This window comes from Bemisia tabaci, chromosome 5 (assembly GCF_918797505.1).
Source record: "Bemisia tabaci chromosome 5, PGI_BMITA_v3".
Lineage (NCBI taxonomy): Eukaryota > Metazoa > Arthropoda > Insecta > Hemiptera > Aleyrodidae > Bemisia > Bemisia tabaci.
Genome location: NC_092797.1, coordinates 19,424,185 through 19,447,142, shown reverse-complemented (window position 1 = coordinate 19,447,142; position 22,958 = coordinate 19,424,185). Strand labels below are relative to the sequence as shown.

General features: G+C 40.4%; 1 protein-coding gene across 1 annotated transcript in view; it reads right to left on the bottom strand.

Annotated features, from left to right (window-relative positions):
* Positions 1 to 15,150: 15,150 nt before the first annotated feature.
* LOC109029547 (uncharacterized) overlaps positions 15,151 to 22,958 on the bottom strand; it is a 32,409-nt gene continuing 24,601 nt past the window's right edge. The window contains exon 2 of the mRNA XM_019040040.2: positions 15,151 to 16,996. Within this exon, the coding sequence (XP_018895585.2) occupies positions 15,764 to 16,996 (1,233 nt within the window). The 3' untranslated portion in view covers positions 15,151 to 15,763. The remainder of the gene's footprint in view (positions 16,997 to 22,958) is intronic.

Here is a 22,958-nt window from a genome sequence, read left to right as displayed (position 1 = left end):
GGCCCATGGGCGGCAAGTAGGAAAATCCGGCCCTGTCGAAGTGGTAACACCGGATCCGCCAATCAAGTTGAGATGCAAAAATATACTTGCGTAGAATCTTCACTCCTATCTGGTACACATTGAGTAGATTCTTTCACCCTCAAACAATTTATCGGGACAACAATTGACCAGTGCGAGATCTTTCAAATAGTATACTCTAAACAGACGCGGTGCGTTTAAAGACAAAGGTTCAAACAAAAAATCAACCTTTCTGGGGGTCGTCATTGTGAAACCGCACGCCGAAATCGTGCATAGAGCGAGGGGCAAAAACCCCGCGGGGCTATGCCATGGGCTCCGAATAGGAATCAATTTTCTGCAGGCCACCATCGCAACATTAACGTCTTATGTATTAATGGCGGCAAAATCAAGGAGATGTTCCAACTGAGATTGGGCTCGCTTCCTGGCCGCTGAGTGGGCCGCGTTCATTTTTGTGATCTTCAATGGACCACTGCGGCAGGGCTTTCGGCCGCCGGGCGTCAGTGGGTGGGCCGAATCTTTTCGGCGATTTTTAAAAGGATGGCCGCTTCGACGGTCAAGTATGGCTGAGCCGCTTAGGTATCTGGTTTGTGATGGGTCCTTTTTATTAGCACTCGCAGACACGGTTAGGAGGTACCTATACGCCGACGAATTCAGAGGGAAAAAACTGTGTCTAATGCCCACCCCATTATGTTGCCTCAAGAGGAACTAGCAGACGTTACAGAACCCTTTCATTACTGGCACACCTATAAATTAAAAGAAGATTCAATGCGCAAAGTCGGGAAATGCATACGTCGAATTGCGATGTTCTATGTGCCGACTCAGGCTTTATTATTTTAAAAGAAAAGCAACCATCAGTTTCTTCTGAATTTGTTTGTGAATTTGCTTCATTCATTCTAAAAATGTCACTTAAAATTGGAAGGGAATATTCATACCAGTATTTTTGAGAAAATCAAAACATAGGTAATCGGAAATTTTTTGAAAATTGCAATAACTGAAATACGCATTATCCGCATTTAACTATCAATATTCATAACCTCAGGAAATTAAGATGAGAAATTAATAGTGTGCAACATTCCATGGTATCCTAAATTCACCAAAGATGAGGTTCCATGAAATCATACAGAAGAACTTCGTGAAATAATATTTTCATCATTCAATTGAAAAAAAATTAGGTTGATCAAGTTTTATCCATGAATGAGAGAGAATTCAAAACTGTGTCTTGCCAAAAAAATTTATCATGTGGCCAAGTAAAACTTTCCCTTCTGTCTCGAGTATTTTTAAACAACTCGGTTTAAATATTTACCCTTTAGACACGTGCACTGCGATTTCTAAAAAAATTAGACAAGTATTCAACTTAATTGTATCTATGTGGTGTCTTTGTGCTATATTTATATTCAACTTCCAGGGATGTGAATATCTCAACCCTCATACTGCAATGGAGATGTTGCATGTGTGAGGAATTTGCGATATGACAATTAATTGTTGTGTAAAAGTTCGCGAGAAACTCGATGATGTCACTGGTTTTCTCTGAAATCACCTCCCAAGCTCAAAAAAAGCTCTCGAGTTGAGGCCAAAATGGAGGGGATATCCCACGCTATCCTGAGAGTCCATCTCTAGATCAAGACAAACTCCCCATGCAAAGATAGGGAGCAAATACATTGACAGGGCTGCCACTTTATTTGGGGACTCGAAAACTGAAAACCCGGCATCCCTGCTAATGTATTTGCTCCCTATCTTAGCATGGAGAATTTGTTTTGATGTAGAGGTGGACTCTCAGGGTAGGGTGGGATATCCCCTCCATTTTGGCCTCACTTTGAGAGCTTTTTTTGAGCTTATGGGAGATGATTTCAGAGAAAACCAATGGCACAATCGTGTTTCTCGCGAACTTTTACGTAAGAATCAATGGTCAAATCGCAAATCCCTCACACATGAAACATCTCCATTGTACCTATGTGGTGTCTTTGTGCTATATTTATATTCAGCTTCCTGGGATGAGAATATCTCAACCCTCATACTGCAATTCTTGTCGCTAAGCGTACTGAAGGGCTAAAATTCGTACCTTCAACACAGTTGCCACTGAACGCAGCAAAGTTTCTCAATTTCAGACGATAGCTCCAGAATCCGGGGGATTGTCAACCTGGGCTCTGGATAAGCATTAGCAACCCTGGTCCATCGACTCGATCGCGCAAGTAATTTCGCCAAAGTATGCACGGAGCCTCGAAAAAGGGCTCAGGGCTCTGCCCGGGCACGAGGCAAGGGACGAAACCCTTTGTTCGAGCGGGTGATAAGCTGAGAGCTTTGGCGTGGTAGGTGTGATAACCAGGCGGCTTCATTCACGAACTCATCTAATCTGCATACATTTATTTCCCTGTCGCGCTTGTAACTATCCTGCCTGTCCCCGGCCCCGGCCTACGGACCTCAATTATCGCTGCCGATGTTGCTAGACAGGGGCGTCTTCTTGCGGTCTAGCATCTCCATCTCAGCCCTCTCGGAGTTTACCCGAGTATTTCTAAGATTCCTCGTTTTAAATTGAAGTCTCTTCCTGAACTCAAAATAGTGTCTCATTAAATTGAAGTGAAGAAATTCGCGCTTACTTAGCATCTAATCAAGCACCTGAAGCTTCGAGTGTATATCCTCTCGATGGGATTAAGGTTTGCATTTCTAGTCACGTATGTGCTCGATCAGGTCGCCATCATGCTCTTAATCCTGTATGGCATGAATTAATTTTGGAACTCAGATTCTAGGGGACACCAATTTATCTTGTATCTTGCATAAAAAATGTAGAGAACCCTTTTTTTTTTTCTTTTTTTTTCAAAATTTAAAGTTTTTGGGGAATCAGTTATTCAAAAATAGAAAAAACGATCGAAAATTTGCAAAATAATCCTACAGCAGATTTTGCAAAAAAAAAAAAAAAAAAAAAAAAAAAAAAAAAAAAAAAAAAAAAAAAAAAAAAAAAAAAAAACCACGGGTGGTTAAGATAGCCTCTCGTTACTGTAAAATGTACATTTGAAACATTGTAGTCCTTTTTTTTTAACAATTGAATTGTTTAATTAGCAATCCATATTTCCAATGGTCCAAATGGTTCCAATGGTGATCCATTGGTCCAATCCCCCGAAGCGCCTCACGCCTCAAGCGTTATGCGTTACACATTACTCGAATGCTTTATATTAAAGAGCAAGATGTGCACTAACGCAGAGGCTGAGGATCATGCGCCGACAGGGGAGGGGGAATTTCATCGCCTTTCCTAAATCTTTCGCTCTCGGTACCCGACAACGCGAACGTGAGGTCTTTGTCACAACATGAAGCAACAAGAGGAGTAAGACTGGTCGAATTACGCTTGCATACTTAATTCGTGGCAGAGGAGCCAAGACAGCGCTACAGGGGTGAGCGCGGTCTACCTCTGCGGGAGACTTCTCACCCTTCCGCCCTTCCGGTTATATCTATCTTTTGTCACCCTCGCCGCCCACCAACTAGACACCAGGACTTGAAGGCTTGCACTTCGTTAACCCACGCTTAATCCCGTATGAATCAAATCAGGGTGAGTGAAATGTCGTATTATCGTGTCTAACTAATTACTTTCGGATCGAACTTTTGCGCAAGCTGAGAAGACTTAGTATTCGCCCGTAGCAGAATACGTTTTATTTTAAAGAAAATAACAGTCAATAATACTCACTTTTTCTTTTTCGCCCGATTTGAAATTTCGGTTGTCAACCATAAACTAAAACACAATGGCCATTTCGGCTTTCAGAGCCATCATCAGCTGATCAAAAACGAAAATCGAACTAAAATAAAAACGAAACGAAAGTTGAAACATCATTATCATCGGCGACGCATCGCGAAACTGATCGGGCGATCTAATTCGGCGAAACTAATTTCAAATCGGGCGAAAAAGAAAAAGTGAGTATTATCTGATACAACCCGATAAAGGAGGAAAAAGAACATAAAAGAACAATCAGGAAAATCAGAATATCGGCGAGGTACTTACCTAAGACCAAGGAAATGTTGAGGAAAAAATTGACGCAAGCCGTATTTCCGAAATGGAAGCCAGAAAAGAAACGGAACATGGCATCACTTAGATTTTGACTGGACACGACCCTATTTTAAAATGGTATCTAGTCCTGTGAGGATAGGACTGATGCCTACCTAAAATTTATGTGATGCCATTTCCCATGTCATCCTTGCTCATATTACAGAAAAAGCGGCTTCTGGATGCAACTATTCGTGCGCGAAGGATGACAGTGTTACATACACGATTAGTTGAAGGCGCGATTGGTTCCCTCATCATAACAGCACCTCACTTCAGTTAGTCTTGATCAAAGCAGATCGGTAGGTGATATCATATCGTCGTCCATCTAACGTAAAGGTGTAACTCGATTTTCACATGAGCCCTGTTCTCTATACAGTCCTATGCTCTTTAAAGCTCATGAATGAACCGAGATGCATCCTCATGTCACATGGAGAAAAAAACCTCGTGCGTGGGACCCGAAGTTTAGGTCATTTGGATCTCTGAAGTTTTCGGATTGAGCATCTGAACACTTTAGGTCTGGCTGCCAAGGTTTGGATCACGCATCTGAAACTTCAGTTCTTACATCTGAAGTACTTCAAAACCAAAGTACTTCAGATAAGAGAACTGAAGTTTCAGACGTGTGATCCAAACCTCAGCAGCTGGACCTAAAGTATTCAGATGCTCAATCCGAAAACTTCAGAGATCCATATGACCGAAACTTCGGGTCCCACGCACGAAGTTTTTTTCTCCGTGCAGAAAAACGACGATATGACCGCGACTTCCCGCCCGAGAAGAGAACACGAGACCGGAAACGCATACCGGGCCAAAAATATAGTTTCCAGGGACCTCATTTTAGGGTTTTTTTTTTACATATCATTTTGCTTCCATCGCTTGATAATGACTGCGTAACCAATCAACACAATTTGGGGTTTTCCTTTAAAATGTTAGCCACGTTTCCTATTGTGGGGTGGTTTTTTTACCTTGTTTCACTGCCACGGGCTGCCGCATAGTTTTTTTTTAAAAAAAATCTCAAGTCCCTCAAAAGTCGAGTGTTCTACCTGCGCTCGGCGGATAGAAAACTTAGGATCGTGAATACAATTAACTAATCCCTCCACCCCTACCCGAGCGGAAACTCGCGACTCGACGATTCGGAATAGGCGCGCGTAGCTTCACCACCTCGCGTCGCGTCCCGCCGCCGCGACGCGCGCTGCAACTTTCGGCCGGAACATCTGGCGGGCCGCGGGGTGGAAGCGCGAGGGTCGAGGGGTGAAATGAGCCGAGGGTCGAAGGGATAACCGGGGGAAGGGGACTCTCATAAATGCGGCGGAGGGGCAGAGGGTGAGACACTCGACTCGTGACTCTCGGCTTCGTCCACAGAGCGCGCTAATGTTTATGATTTCTCCGCACTGTGCTGGGTGTGCTGTCGGGCTTGTGTCAATTTCGAACGCTATATTATGTTTGCGATGTCAAAAACCTCCTTTCTTCCCAGAAGCGAAGGTTCCACAGGTTTAAGCTGTGGAAATCGGATGAGTTTTTAGTAAAGTATTTAGGAAAAGGTCAATTGGATTTCGTTTCGTGGTGATTTTTTTTAATGTTGAGGAAAATAAAAAAAAAAAAAAAAAAAAAAAAAGTATATAACTTAAAATAATGCATGTATTTTTACTTTCTCGCTCCACTAGGGTATTTTTTATTTGGACTGAGCTAGGCAAAAAGGAACCAACCCGCACATTTTGGAAAAAATTGAGTTGAGTGGTTTTGAACTCAACCATTGCTCTACTACCTATCTATCGCCAAAAATTCAAAGTTTTTGTTGGATCAAATTTTGCAGAAATTGAACTTGAAGTTTATCTTTTATATTGAGTCTTATGCAGGAGCTAAACTTTAAACCTTTTTTTCTTGGTTCGATCCCGATGTGGCTTGGTTCCTTTCTGTTTAACTCCGTCCTTATACCTATTGCACTTAAGGGTAAATTATAATTATGATTTTTTTTCTTTAAATTTTATTTCCATACTGGCTCACTGTCTGTTTTATGACTGAAATAAATAACTAAATCTTCATCTCAAATATTCAAATGCATGGGTTTGATTATGCTGCTCATAACACATTGATTTTGATCTTTTAAAGTTTACAATTCCTTTTTTTCAGAGGAAGTCAACATTTCTTCGTTTCAAAATTGTTATTGGATGCTTTCTCAAACATGTTTTTGCTTTCCTACGAGATATAAATAAAATTAGCGGAGCAAAAAGTGGAAATTGCTTGAAGACCAATCATAACTTTGCATTTACATGGTGTACAAAATGAGGCATCGCCATTTTATTTAAAACGACTCTGAGGAGAAGAATGACCCTAACTGTGACAAACCAGTTTTTTTTTACTTCTGACCAGGTAACATTTTTTAATGTATTTAGTGATTTTCATTTCGAAACAACGCAAAATTACAAATTTTATGTACCGAGAACGAATATAATATTTCCCAAATAGTCCTCCTGTTCTGTCGTCTCTGTATGTGTTGGACCTGCACACACATGGCACTCGTGTTAACGTGTGGGCGGAGTTCAGACTAAAATCCGAATAATACACGGTTCTGTGCCTCTGCTTAAGCTGCGGAACAGGCTCATCAGAAGGATTATCAACAAATCCATGTACTTGATTCAAAAATCAGGAATATTCCCCCATTAACAGGCGTTTCCTCGTTAAAAGTGATTCAGTGATAATCTCTTTTCGGTTTTGCGACCATCGCGGGTGAAACTAACAGTTTTGGAAGTGGCTTTAGTAACGTTTCATAAATAGAAAATTGGAAATCTCATTATTACGTACTGCTTTGATGAAGTTAACAGTATTACATTTGATGAATTCGCCTATCTGTGAAGTGGCAGACCTCACATTTTTTGACAATACCATGTGTATAAGCCAATTTTGAAGGAAGCTCTTGGTCACTGGTTGCAGTGAGTTGGTGGTCAAAACACTACGCCTATAGCTGAAGAACGGAGACGACAAAAAAAAAAGAAAAAAATCCCTTTCGGGTCTGAGTTAAATGTAAGTAAGAGACTTTTTTATTCAATCGGGTCTCTCTGATTACTTATCAACTGCACAGAGAGAAAACTCAATACAAAAGTTTGGGTAGCACGGAAAGTAAAACACCAAATAACCTTGGGCTTTGATCGACGTTCGGTTGACAATTTCAAGAGAAAATGTCAGCTAGTTTTCTCAAAGAAATTCAAGGAAAAACGAGTAGTGAATGTGCAAGCGGAGGAATGCATTTTCTCAGTCCCTCCATTGTTTTCTGCGCTAAATTCACCGCAAAGTAAACCAAAATAAACACAAAATTTGTGTTGGTTTGTGTCTCAGTTCCTCTATTGACCAAACGCACCAAAAGAATACAAATATCGACGGTGAAACTACCAAACCACGTATCTCGGTTTGCGACGTCGCAGACTTCCTGTCATACTTTATTTTTTAAATGAAAAACTACTAAACGTCCAGTCTTGAAAATTTCTGTGATTTTTCCTCTTCGTGTGGAAAAAATTCTGTGAAAATTTCAAGGAATGATATTTATTTGGTCTATTTCAAAAAAATAAAATGTGAGCGCAGATTTTTAAACACCGCAAACGAGATACGTGGTTTGGTAGTTTCACCGTCGATATGTTTATCAGTGTGAGGAGATTGCCCTCAAGCAAATATTAAGCATGCATCTTTTGGCGAACTTTTTTGCAGCTACGCTTTCACATGAGGATGCTTGGGAGAAAACACCTGTGGTCCAGAGTCAAAGCTCAAAGGGCAAAGGAAAAGGACCGCAGAAAAACGGTGGCCGTGAGCCCGATCAAACACGAATAATCTTTTGATTTTAAAATAATAACGTCAAAGTAATTGAACATCCGACTGTTTATTTAATTCCGAAATTATCATTCAAAGCTCATGAATGCTTGAGAGGGCCGCTCCCTCGGAATCCGCCGGGAACGTCCGTCCGAATCGTATTCATAAGTTCAATCCCGAAGTTTTGAAAGTTTAATTGAGCGACCCAAAACCAACACAAGAGATGTCCGAGAGCTTTCTGCAAACCGTGAAAGCTCAAGGGTTCAAAAGCGCGGGGCCGTCCATTCATTTCGCAGGGAAAGGGGTTGGGGGTGTGGGTTGCAGAAGCATTCAGAGCCGCCGCCTCCGTCGTCACTCCTTGGTTTTGCGCGGATTTTAAGCTCTCATTCAACGCACACATTTCTATACTATGGAAAAACGTCATAAAAGCACACAAATGTTGCCTAATCTCCTCTATTAAAATCAAAAATTTCCTGCAAAACTTGTTTATCTTTTCTCTTGACTTTTCCGAGGACTTATAACCGAAATTCATTCTAACGCCTCTACAAAATTTCAAATGAAAATATGTTTTGCTTTTTCCGTAAATGAATATTTAATCGGAAGGAATTTGGCAACATTGGAATGTTTATAGGGTGTTTCTACTTAGCGTGGCAGCGCAGATGTCCAGACTTCCATGGATAGATGAATGTGTTGATATTATGTAACTTTGACAGTCCGCTTTATATTCAAGCTGGAGATTATAATCGCGCCTCGGACGGGCTCCGGGCGTCAACTTTGATGAAATTCGGGAGGCGAATCCCTCTAGAAACTGTGCCAAGAAAGCGTGGGCGGGGGTGGTCGTCTGGTTTTATTTACTCGGAGTCTTGAGCCGTAGGGGGTGGGGGTGGACGCGAGAGTGAGAGTGCAAGGGTGCGATTATGATGGACAAACAGCTTGACGAATCGAGAGAGGCGTATCGTAAAGGATCCTTGGTAATAACACGGAAGGACCAAGAGAGACCTCACCCGGTTGTCGGTTTTACCAGATTTCATTTCAAGGGCGCCCTTAAGATCTAAAATAATTGGAGATCACTTACTGTAAAAAATATTTATGGTGAAACTTAAAATTAAAATAAAAATAAAAATAAGTTCAAGACAAACCACGATGCTATCCATTTTATGTATAATTTGTCCAAAAATGTTTGTTTACCGTAAAAAAGTTTGTAACTATTAGAAGTATGCGTCTTTCATTTAAAAAGAAAAAAAGAGGGGTGAAAGTTGTCTATGATTTAAATTAATTATTTTTCGTTAAAACAAACATCGATTTTACTCAAATTCAAGAAGAAAATGGGTATAATGGCCATTTTTTCAAATTTAATTGAGGTTTCCTTTTTACTTCAAAGAATAGCATCGATTGACAAGATACACCTCTTTGAATTGGGTGTGAAAAATTATGTGTTCCTTTTAGTTTCATCCATTTTTTTGAAATCAGCAAAATACATTTTCCCTTTAATAAAAAAAATTGGGCAATAAAAAACAGCCAGTTTTTTAAACTGCACAATAAGCAAAAGCACTGCAAACTCACAGAAATTACAATCGTTTTCACTGGTCGTTTTAAGGAATTCCCCGAGGTTTGCTTGAAATGACCATGGAGTTGTTATGAACGTTGAAACTAACTTTCCATCATGACTGACAAGTGAGATGCTCTTAATTCCTAACCATAAGTATCCATTCTTATTTTATTGCACTATAAAAACACATGCATAGTTGAAATAAATCACAAAATTTCATATCTTACAGTTTTTTCAGTTGCACTTATGACCGGTAAGAAAAGATATTGCTCAAATTTGTTTAAAGCGTAGAGATTACAACAGTGAAATACAGGAAAAAGGATTTTCGTGTCTGTTACTCCTCTTTACCCTTTGAACCTATTATTTATTCAGTGGTTCAACGACTGAGAGAAGAAAGAGTTGCTTTTATTTTTGACAGTAAGAGGACACCTCTTTCAATTTTTTATTACGGTTGATCCCGTGATAGTACAGTATATTTCCCGTGCTTAGGTGCCCTGACCTGTAAATATGAGACCCATATATAAGGAAAAAGATTCAATACAATTGAAAGAAGCAAGCAATAACGACTTTATCTTCGTTAGATTTACGTTCGTTAGATTTTAGACTGATTATCCCTGTTAAACATTGGTTCTCACAAGAATGTTGCAGGAGGAGGTTTGCTGTTCTTCCCCAAAAAATAATTATACGCAATTGAAAATATTTGCTTTATCAATTTAAGTACCTGAAATTATATTTTGACAATTGAAGCAAAGACAGCAACCATAAAATCAGAGGGGTCAAACTGATTTTCTACACATGTGCTCAAGGAGCTGTACAGACTGACAGGTTCAGGTCATGTGACAGCAGTTCTCCCCTCTTGTATTATTTTGCTTTGAAATATTTCATGTTATAAGGTCCCACGTTATTTCCAAACTTATACATCTGCACGCAATGTTGTATTGCTTCATTTGAAAGTCCTTACAGAGCTAATTACAGAGTATTTTGTATAATTTTTTTCCAATTTGGGAAAAAGTATAAACGTAGATTTAAAAGTGAAAAAATACATCGCTTTGTGAAGTCATCTGGTGGCATTTCCCATTTAAACTCATGTATTTCAGCAGATTACATTATTTTGTCTCGATATCTCATCCAATGATTATTCAATTTATGAACTACGGGTATATTTGTGTTCAGTTCTCTCAGTATAGTTTCCGATTTAACACACAATTCACACTGAAAACAACAATATGCTGTTTTAGCACCTAGGATGTCACAAATGTGTCTGGTAATCCCAAGGTGCTGCCTTTACTGCCCTCGCAGTTAACTTAACATCCTGGGATTGCAAATTCAACTGCGTGGGCAATTAAGGTAGCATCTTAGGATTACCAGACACTTTTTTGACATCCTAGGTGCTAAAATAGCATACCATTTTTTTCAGTGCATCCAATTTCAGACGCCTGCAAATTCTCAAATCCATGGACCGTATCCCTGGTCGGTATGTTGGAGTTTTTTTAGCCAACGTGCGTTAAATTCAACATAAAACTGATATCACACTACAGAGGAAAAAAGCTCACACACAAGCACAATTCTCGACCAAAGAGATAGGCTGTTTGGTGCAACACTCACTGAAAAAAAAAATAATCTTAAATTTGCCGCCATAGGTGTATTTTTTCTTAAATCAAAAATTTTGCTGTTTAATAGAAGCTACTTTTTCGCTTAACACTGGAAAAAAAACACATTGGATCTAGAGTCCAGACTCTTGAAAACATTTACAAGAAAAATACTCTTGATTCAATCAGATTTAAGCTTAAATCAAAAGAAAATCCGTTCAAATTTCTAAGAGGCTTGGTTCTTGATTTAACCAAAAATCCGATTGATTCAAGAGTATTTTTTCTTGTCGATGTTTTTAGGAGTCTGGACTGTAGATACAATGTGTTTTTTCCAGTGAACCAAAGCATTATGTTGCTTGTATCAAGAAAAATTCAGCTTAAATCAACTTAAAACAAATTCTTGGCGGCATATTCAAGATTTATCATGCTTGAGTCAAGCACCTTTTTTTTCAGTGATAGTAACAACCATTCAGGGAGGCAACTGTAGACGCGTTTGGCCTTGTTGGGCCAATCCTTAGTGCAGCGCGGCCTGGGGGTGGCACACAGTTGGCACTGTGATTAGTATTGACTAACTCAATATTTTTCCCAACTTCGCTAGTGAGATTTTTCCCCGGGACAAATCCCATGAAACGTCCCGTGGAGCTAAGTCATGACTTCAGATACGGCTCAAAATGTTTGACCGACATTCTTGCATCCGGCAACTGTGGTACTCGGGTGGCGCATAAATCCTCCACTCCCACCCCTGCCGCCCGCCGCGCTGCTGCGGACCCGCGAAAGCTGCCCGCTGTCAATTGCGCTTGGCCGGCAACTTTCGTGCGGGACCCGGGTCCATCGGCCCGGTTTATGACCGACTAATTTCGTTTTATACCTCCAGCAGCTGCCACCTAATCATCGTTTGGTGCGTCCGAGCTCCTGCCCTTACAACACGCTTCGGTCCTCCTCCGCGAAAAAAACGAACCGCAACGCCCTCATCTGCGTCAAAAATATCGTAAATCATTTTTTACGACCGCTGAGTTTCTGGGGATCCGAAGGAATAAACAAATATCATCGGGGTTGGGGTGGATTAAGGGTTGTGGTCGGTGGATTCACCGTTGCACCTGATTTCTGGTAGCATCACGGGTAGCGTGCATGGTGACCGGAAAAGTTGTGGTTATTGGTACACGTACGGAGAGGGCGATCTCCAGCGTAAATGGGTTTATGTTGCTCAATGAAGTAACATCATTTCGGACAACATGGACCAAAATACAGGTTAAGGAATGAAGCACCATGTTATGTGGTCGCTCATCAAAAGCTTTTTCACAACACGACGAATTTATCGAACATTTTCAAAATCAATTCTCATGCAGGAGAGTAGGGTTGTATACTTCGCAGGCAATTTGTCAAAGTAGGCATGTCATAAAATGCCTAGGCAGAGAGTCTTGACAGTTTCCGACATTTTGTCAATACATTACAAAGAACTTTTATGCATTTCAATATCTCAGAAGGAATTAATAATCAAATCCACAACCTCTCCTCGTTCTTTTTCCTTCAAATGCTCATATATTCGAAAGTTAAAATTTTAAAAATTCTGTGTTTTACGGCATGCTGAAAATTTCAAGATAAATGTTTCTTTTGGGATTAGAAATTGCGCGAAACACCTTTCCACGATGCAAATTTTTACAGAGAATTCTTTCTTACGTGAGCAATGGACCGTTTTGTCTAAAATTAGAAAAATAATCAGAATCTCAATCTAAGTGCAAACATTTGATTTACTTGCCGAGGCATTTGACAAAATGCCTGATTTGCCTGCTACATATATTCGGATGGAGCAATTACTTGGCGGCCGAATTCACACTTTGGTGAGTCGGTGACAATGATACATGGGAGCTTTTAAGACCTCACTGGCTGAGCCATAACTTCGGTCGAAGCTCACCCAGTCATACAGAGTATAGATCTTACTGTTTTGCATACCCGCGAAGCGTGCCCACCGCAAATGCGCCCCATCTCGGATGACCAGGCAACCCGCAAAGCCCACGATTTATGATTCTCCCGATTCGCCTTTTGATTATGAGTTATAGCATATAAATACTCTCAGCTTAAGTGGCGGAGGGACGGCATTGTTTCAAATGTAAATCTTACACAAAAGTATCAGGTTTATTTTGAGATCATGTTCTACGTTTAAAATGTATGTTCATTTCATTGACTATTGTCTTCAATAGAAAAAAAAGTATCTTAGGTCAAAAGTTCAGGCTCTTGGAAAAGTTGTCACGAAAAACTACTGTTGCTTCAATCGTATCTTTGCTTGAATGGAGAACCAGGCCTCTTAATTTAAGCGGATTTCTTTTTGCCTCAAGAAAAAATCCGATTGAATCAATAGTATTTTTTCTTTGCCAAATTTTTTAAGAGTCTGTACTCCGGACCCAAGAGGCAGATTTCTAGTATTAGGTCCAAGTAAATTTCTTAATATTAACTGATACAAATACGAATTAGATCGGCGGTGACGATCTCATCTTTCATGGGTCTACGGTTGTTATTTACCAACCTATTCTAGTTCCCCTAATTTTATACTGCACTACTGGTGCTAATTATGACTCAACCTTTGAGTAGCGACTGATATGTTTTTCTGTGAGTGCGCGATTTTTGTCACTAGGCAGGTGCGCCCAGTTTTAGCAACCTTTGTACCATGTAACTTACGAGCAAAAAAAAATGGCTCTATGAAAATTGAAAGGCTCAACCTTCTTTCCTAAAACAATGATGGAGTTTTTTAGCCACCGTGCGTAAAAAGTTCAGCTTAAAGCTGATATCTCATTACAGTGGGAAAAAGCTCACACACAAGCACAATTTTCCCTCAAAGAGATTTTGTCCTGAAGCCCGATTGGCATTATTATTTAAATCTAAGCATTTTCTTTTTCTTTTTCTTTTTCTTTTTCTTTTTCTTTTTCTTTTTCTTTTTCTTTTTCTTTTTCTTTTTCTTTTTCTTTTTCTATTTCTTTTTTTCTTTTTCTTTTTCTTTTCCATTTTCTTTTTCTTTTTCTTTTTTTTCTTTTTTTTTTTTGAGGGGGATGCCAAAATGATCATAAAATACCCATCTCCAAATGGGTTGTCAAAATTTAACTTTTTGGTTCTTCGGCTCTTCCTATAAACGGCCAACAGGAAAAAGCCGAGTTTCATAAACCATTCCAACTTAACTACCCAACAATCACTCACACTTCGAGTCTAAGATGGACTCCAATCGACCTCGCCCAATCAGGATACTCGATAATGATGATGATGACAGACACGTGCGCCCGAAATTCTCACCAATGTCCCAAACGAGCGGCCGGTTACAATCGTGGAAGCTTTTTACCCAAATCCTGGAATACGCCGGCCCAATTTTCCCTCGGAAAAAGTCATTACTCTCGGCGGCAATTTCCTGCTCGTCCGCTCGTGGCTATTGTCGGCCGATAAAAGCGGTGACACGTTCGAACAATCGCCATCGCCTCGCGGATTCCCCCCGAAATCGGCTTGACCCATTCTGCCCCTGCCTTGATAAATGATGCAACCCGCTTCGTCGCCCTACCCGAATAATGCGCTCTCCAATATTGTTTGTATTGGATATTTTAATCGCGTGTTTATTTCGCCCGGGCATTCTTTATTTATCCTCTATCTTAATCGATTTAACAGCGTTTATAGGGAAGTTATCATTAATCTGGAGCGATCATTAGCGTTTTTATAAATGATGCCCGTCCGCGGCGTCCGTTTCCGCGCAAGCGGGACTCCTGAGTGACCTATTCACCACGACGAGGGTGGCGCTGGTCAATTATGTGTCCTGTCATTGTGTTGCGAACGAGAACTTACCTTATTATAAATATTTATTTTGCAATTTCGAGAACTTTGTCTGTCAACAACTTTGAACTAACTTACAATGGGTCTATTATCACTCTTTTAATGCTGAATGCCCTCCTCTAATGGTCCAGGTGTCGGATGAATGTGAGTGTGGAGGAATATATCTCTGTAGGCCAGCGAGCTACTGCACAAAAAATCATATTGGCGGATGGGGAATTTAGGAAAGATCACGACGCCGAGGTGTGATAGCGACAATTTTACTCGTCCAAAAGCTCGTTGAGTTTCCGGTCATAATCAGTGGAACAAATTTGACTGCAATTCACATGCATTTCTTTTCAACTGAGTAAATTTTGTCGGAGGGAAGACAATATAAAAGAAAAAAAAATATATCTCATAATTTGTAATCTTGTAAAAACAACAAAGAAATAAAACAAAGTAAAACAACATTTGTCTCTCTCTTCGTTTATTTTTTCATCAATGCAACGAAATTTTTTTTTTTTTTGGTTTTCACCATGACTGTCCTTTTTGCATTCCCAAAACGTAACGATACTTCAAGTTCTAAATTTTATTTTTATTCAATTTTATATGTGCAGTTTTCGGAATCAATTCTTCATCGCTGACAAGCTGATACTATTTAACGAGTCTATAGACTGACTGTGATTCACATACAAAACTTTTTTACAATATTACCACCTCTTTTAAAAATTGATATCTTGATACCCACAAAAGAAAATATGAAACTGTAAAACAAGTATTTTAATTTCAAAATATTATAAAGTCAATCGTGGTTTTTGTGATCTCTGTCTCTATTTTTCTTCTTCTTCTTCATTTTTTTTCATTTTTGAATTGCACTTGTAGCATATACCACAGAGAAGCGAACCGATTCGCACAAACAACAACGGTCCAACAAAATTGTGATAATCGACAAACTGTCGGTCCATAACATACGTAGTTCACCTCTCTCGAACATCACCAGTCAAAAAACTAGAAGGCAGATTTCTGCCGAGGATGCTTGTCCTTCTTCTCATACTTATCTTCCTTATCCAAATCTTTCTTATGTGGGTATGCTCCCGTGCATTTCAAATAGTAGCACCTAGCTCCCGGCCTCAGCCAACTGAAAATCTCCTTGATTTCCTCGGTATCCTGCCTTTTCACCCTTTTCTCCTCGGACACGCTATCACCATCCTCACCAGATTCCTTCTTATCATCAGTCTCAGCCCTACCTTTCACAGGCGATTTATCTTCTTTCTCGTCATCTTCGCCATAATCGTCATCCTCCTTCACCTTATCCGCCTCCTTCAGGTCTTTCTCAATTTTCTCGGCGTCATCCTCTTCGTCAACCTCATCTTTATCGCTCCCTTCTTCCTTCACCCGAGGGTGTGCGTCCCTAGCCTCAGGTTGTGCGTCCTTAACCTTAGGATGCGCGTTCTTGACCCCATGGTCTTCTTTAACATCCTCAGGGTTTGCTTTGCCGTCCTTGGGATCTATTTTACTGTTATCCGGTACATCAGCGCGTGCTTCTTCACCTGTTTCATGTTCATTCTCGTCATGGTCTCGACCGTAGAATCTCGGACGCCCGGTAGCTGCCCTCCTGATTTGTGTCACCAACAGCGGAAGAGCGAGGGAGCTGTCATCGTTTTCGGCGACCTTCAACTCCTGATTGGCACCTCCTGATTCCAGACTCCTCTCTGTATCGACGCCAAGCCTGGCCACACTCGACTCGTCCCCAGGAACCCTGTCCCTGCCCCGGTTCTTCATTTTCTTCACCGGGTTCAAGTTTTTCAACCAGGAGCAGACGCTCTTCGCCAGGCCAGTCGCTCCTTCCGATCGTCTCCGCCTCCTGGCGACACCGTTCCTGTCTTCTTCTTCGCTTCTCTTGTAGTCGATCTCGTTCTGCATGGTTTCGCGGTTCGCCGCCAGATGGAGCGGGTGTTCCTCCATGGACGCTTTCAAGAGAGCCTCGCACATCTTCCGGGTTCGTTTGTTTTGGAGGCCGCTGCACTCGCTTCGGATCGCGGCCACGAGGGGCGTCTCTATCTCTTCGTCCTCGATGTCCTCGAGTGAACTTGGGTCACCGTCGGGGACGTTGATGACCGTGTCGTTGCTGGGGTCGCTTTCGGTTATCGATGAGCCTTTGGATTCAGCGTCTTCGATTTCCTTGGCAGCGCCTTCATCTCTGCCGTTTCCTCTCAGTGGAGACGCCTCCGCTCCAGGGAACTGGGGAAAATAATGATACAGATTAGAATTAATTTAGAATTTACAGAAGACATTACAGAATTAGACTGATGATGTTCATTGATTTGCCTTGAAAATTGAATGAATTAGACACTCTACAAAATTTGATCTGAATTAAAAATAGACGTCACATGATGCAAGCAAAAACAAACATTATAAAGTGTCAAACAAATGATAGGTTTTACAAAAAAAAGGCGATCCAAATCAGATTTTGTTCAAAAGACGAAGCAGCCTTATCAACTAACTCTAAAAAACCAGGATATTTTTAGACCACAGAAATCATCCCTTAAACAGTTTAGACTGATGATGTTCATTGATTTGCCTTGAAAATTGAATTAATCAGACACTCTGCAAAATTTGATCTGAATTTTCCCATTCAAATGAAGTGGGTTCTATTTTCTATACCAGTTAAAATATACACGAGAAAAATACTCAACAGTAAGTGAGTGGCAATTTAAAACTTTGCCGTCAGTAAAATCCCTCCCCTCCCTTCAAAGTCCGGAAAGATAACTATTTACTCTCAAAACTCGAAAGAAAATTAATTCGTCCGATATAAAACCTGCGTGACAACGTTTACAGGAAAAGTGACCATGCGTTTGACATTTTTCAGCCGTTCACTTTTCAACTTTTTTGCTGAGTTTTTAATATCCGGTTTTGGAATCAGACTTATCCTACCATCTTCATTTTTCAACCTCATTTTGCGCGATTGGACGAGAGAAAAAGGTTGAGAGGGGGGTTTCCTGCGGTCAGAACAGGATGTAAATTGAACGACTTTTTTTTCTCTCCCTTTTCAACTTTCACCCTCAAGGGCAATGCGCTTGAGTGATATGAGCGCCCGATTAAGTGATGCAACTTCATTTCCTTTTCATGGCTAACAGAAAAGACATCTCAATCATAACAGTTATAGATTTTTTTTAAATCATTTCATATTTCGAATTTACATTCTCACTGCTCTGTTCAATTCTTAACATTCGTGCCATTTTACAAGCTACAAAATATGCATCTTAATATTTACACAAAACTAAAAACTTATTGCAAAGCTCAAAAAAGTTAAACGCATTTTTTTTTTTTTTTTTAATAATCATTATTAACGTGTAGTATTCTTTCAGAATAGGAGTAAAATCATTTCTGTGCAGTATTTCAGCTTCACTTATAGAGAAGGCAAAAAGGGTGAATTTTTTAGGATTCTGAGTTGAAACGCATTATGTCACAGAATGAGTCATGGACAATAGAGCTACAATTTGTAATCAGAGTCTAGAATTTCTGGTTCATTTTAGAAACGGCATATGTGTCATTGGTTTCCCTGTGCAGACAGGCGTTTTTAAGAATGAGCCAGAAATTATGGCTCCTACTGACAAAATGTGGTCTAATTTTTATCATCCGATAATCCGTATTTGAGAAAGATCAATAGCCTTTTCAAAATTAGTATTTGCGTATTTCACCGAAAGTTTCTTAAAAAAAAAAAAAAAAAAAAAAAAAAAAAAAAAAAAAAAAAAAAAAAAAAAAAAAAAATATAAAAGTGTTTCTGAGGTTGCTTGATTTGAAGAGTACAGATGTAAGAGATTAAAAATTTTGTAAATCGAACGTGTCAAGACCGCAACTGTGGAACTCCCAAACCACATATCTCGGTTTATGATGTTGTAGACTTCCTTTCATAAGAGTACTTTGCTTTTTACATAGAAAACTACTCAACGGCAATATGATTTTTTTTCTCGATACGAGGACAATTCTGGGAAAACCTCGAGGATTAATTTGGATTTTCTCTCTTCTACAAAAATAAAACAGTAGCGGATATATTAAAACACCGCAGTCGAGATACAAGGTTCGGGAGTTTTACCGTCGTTATCCGCATGTTTGAATCGGCCGATTAGAATCAAAATCTCTGTGCATGCATAGAGACAGGTTATTTCCAACCAAAGCGGCGCAGAAAAGCAAATAAACAAGCAAACTTGTTGAGGTTAATTATCAAATTGTGTTTTTTTTTGTTCGTCTGCTTGTTTGATTATTATTTTTTTTCGTCGAGGTACAGGGGAGCCGACACGATGGTCGGAGTCTGAAGCTAATCCGAGCGCGGGCGAGCTTGATTGACAATCGCCCATTAATGCAACAAAATGTTAATCCGTGGCATTTCATCAAGGCTAGCATAGGTCGGAAATCCAAATCCAGATATCCCTGGGGATGGGCCGCGTGCAATTTGTAGGCCCGATTTACCGATGCTCGCACACGCGGGCTGGGGTTAACCCTTCACCCGCGGCTCCGCACAGTGGATCGAGTCAATTAAAGAGGTCGGACATGTAATTTTTGACAAAAAATGCTAATTTTGATGTTTATCTCGTCACATTTTAAAGTTCAAGGGGCGTAACTGGAAGACAATTTCACGAGGAAACCAATGGTACCACTTTTAGAACCTCAAAGTTTTGTATAAACGGAGTGAAAAGCTTTCAAAGTTTTTAAATGTTGTGCGACCTCTGCTATTGACTCGACCCACTGTGCTGCGTCCGCGTGCACACAGCCTAAAGTGGAGTGGGCAGCGCTGCACTCGGAAATGCATAGACACGCCGCAAAAAGTACAAAATGTAAAACAAGCCTTTTTTTAAACTACTTTCCCCCGCCGAACCGAAACAAATTGATAATGACGATAGCTGCGCGCCCCGCGAGGCTGACGGGGGAGGGGGCGGCGAGAGATAAAATCAGGGGCTATGATTGATTCGTCGACGGATATAGAGAGTGGGTCGATAGACAAAAGACCTCGTCGCCTGGCTATGATATATTATTGACACGTTGCGTCGCGGGCTGCATAGCCGGCGAGGCGCCCGACGCATCGCTGACGTCCCGAGTATGACTCCTATTCATGTAAATAATGGTTGTGTCACTCATCCTTTCAACCTATCGACACTTGCTGGCCAATTCTGCTGTCCACCCGCGAACCAATACTCGCTAATTATTCTACATTCAGCTACAGCTCTCACGACCAGAACAGCCCCCCATCCACCTCTGACAATAACTTCTGCAATTGACTGGCTTTGTTCCAGTATACATGCAGCTTCATAATCAGAACGGATCTGCATGGAAAATGTCTCATTGAAGCAAACACGCCGTGCGAGTTTGTTTTTGAAACGAAAAAAGGCCGGTTTTAATTTTAATTTTTTATTGTGATGAATCCACTGTGACGTTTTTAAGTTTTTTATTACTTTTTCTGATAACAATATTAACACGATTTTCTACCACCTTTGCAGATTGTACGGCAAGTGAAAGGATAGCTCGACTGTTGATTGTCTTTTTTGTAGATTCAATGGATTTTGCAAAAAGGAGCCAAGAGCATTCCAATGTTGCTTGGGATTGTGCAACTTACATACTTTGCAATGAAATTACCAAAATCACCCAAAAATTAAAATTTACAAAGGTTATTTTTTTCTTGAATTTATAGATGATAGGGAGTAAAGATAAACATTGTTTAGATGATCTGTTTATATTTGCGGGGTAAAAAAAGCTACAAAATCTTAGCGACATTGGAATGCTTGTGCGGTTCTTTTTCGCGAAATGGGATCCAAATTCAAGAGACACATTATTGGAGGCACAGTCTCACGAAGCTCTTTCATCAGCTTTTACGTGCCACTCTTGAAAAAACTGTGAGCGAATGTGATGATACCCTCCGGATCTCATCATAGTGACGCACGCAAGTTAATAAATTACAGTGGATACTCAGTGAGCCCTGAACTCAGGAATGTCCCTCAACGCATCCGTGATGTCGTTCTGCGCCGGAGTCCGGAAAACCCTCACATTTACAACTGCTGCTTAAAATTTTTACCCAGATATTGAAGGGATCCCTCCAATTCCAGGACTTAATTAAACCCTGCGCCGCGACGTTTGTAGGCGGACGAATGATCCCTGCAAATTCGAAATTGCAAGTCCGCGCCTGACAGTCTCAATAAAAGGATATGTTTAAGGCCGCCTTCTTCCTCGCGCTCAAACATAATTACTGCCATGCTAAGGAAAAACGCCGTATGATCATTTGAAAGTTGTCAAATTTCCCCGAGTAAAAAGTGTATTTTTGATGTTTTGTTCTTATTTTTCCTCAAGAATTTCAGATATTTTAGATTTGATTTCGAGGAAAATGACCAGAAAAATCGGTAGAAAAATATTAATAATTTCCCCAAAAATTCGCATTTCATCAGAGGAAATTTGGCACTGCCTGAAGGTTCATACGGCGTTTTTCTTTAGTATGGCCGATCACTAGGGAGGACGACAGAGCAAAAAGTAAATTCATGAATTCCCCGCGCGGGTCCGACGTAAAAAACGCACATTAAGGCTCCGGGGCGATGAAAAAATCGAACATAAAATTTAATTAAGAAATTCAGCGAAACGCTTGATATCCTGCATCTGTGTTTTTTATCTTAGGTCCGTACCGAAGGGGTTAAATTATTAAAACCGTCCCGGGATTATCTGGAGTCCGCCGCAGACGGGAGGAAGAATTAATTACTCAAGTTTGCACACCTTACCCGCTGACCACATACTTTCACATATACTTTTTAATATTAGTCTCCGCGTGGTCAGAATATGTTATCCGATGGGGCGCGAATAAGAGGGGTGCCGGGGCCGCAAACGCACACCTCTCAAGCAACCCGGGTGGTGCCGCCGGCCGCCGGGCGCACCCTTTAAAATGTTGCTCCAAGATGAAAAAAGGGATGCAAAAATTTAATCAAGTAGTCGCCAGGCTGCGGGCACACTTTCCGACCCGAGGGAAGGGTAACATTGATTTCCCTGCGTCTGATTAAGTTAATGGTCCCCAGTTTTGGAATGATATGGGGAGTTCCGGTGCTTATGAACTAAATGATAAGGATAAAACTTTTTTCGACCAAAATTATTGCGGATCCCTCCAATTTTTTTAGAAAAACCTCGCCAATCTCTGAAAGTGAATACTGAAATTCTGAGGATCCTCTACTGTATAGGGATGTATCACGGAAAAAAATGACTGTGCGCGGATAACCATCTTGGTTTTGTTAATTTAAAGTTGGTGCCGTATACATGAAAAAATTGATAGAATAACCAACGGCATTGTATTGTCCACGACGTTTTTAGGGAAATCAATCATTTTCAATAAATTAGTTGCTACTAGCTATTACAAATCTGTTCACCGAGACAAAATTGATGGTAAACTGCTCCATCAAGTTGACTCATTGCACCAAAGAGTGCGCTTGCGCTTCACTTATCTTGTTTTTGGTTGATGCTACTCGGTTAAGTGGGCTCATTGAACTACAGAATGCGTTAGTGCAAATTATAAACTTGTTGATTATGAAGGGCACCATCTCAGATACCTCAATAATTAAAGTATTTTGTTCGTAGTCTGCCCCGTCAATTTTTTACGCTTTACCAACATTGAGTCACCAAAGGTAGCAATCAGATATGGGCTGATTAGGGAAAGTATGTTGATAAATTTTTAAGAATTTATATTCAACCCACCTTGTGTGACTGATAAGCATGTAATAATATGTTCGTGGAGCGTACTCCTTTTCCCGTCCCTGGCTCGGGCGACGGTAAAGTCGCCGCAAAACTATATGACTTCGCGCAATTAATTATTCTTGACTCTGCTCGGTTTTAATGATAAGTAAAGGGCATTTATTACAACAATTCAGAAACTCGGATGATGTTAAATTTTTCACTGATTTTATAAAAAAAAAAAAAGGATTAAAACGAACTAAAATATTCATCAAAACCAAAAATTATTTCATTCTAAAAAAAGTATACCTCATATTGTAATTTTTGAGGGGGAAAATAAAACTAAATACTGATAGGAGGTAAAAATAGGGCCGCGAAGCGGCCCATTGATGGCGCGGATCGCCTTCAGGGGGTTGGACCGCGTAGCGGTCATGGGGCATAGCCCCCTAGTATTTGATTATTTGCTTAGGCATTTGACAAAATGCCTATTTTTACTATTTGCCTGCGA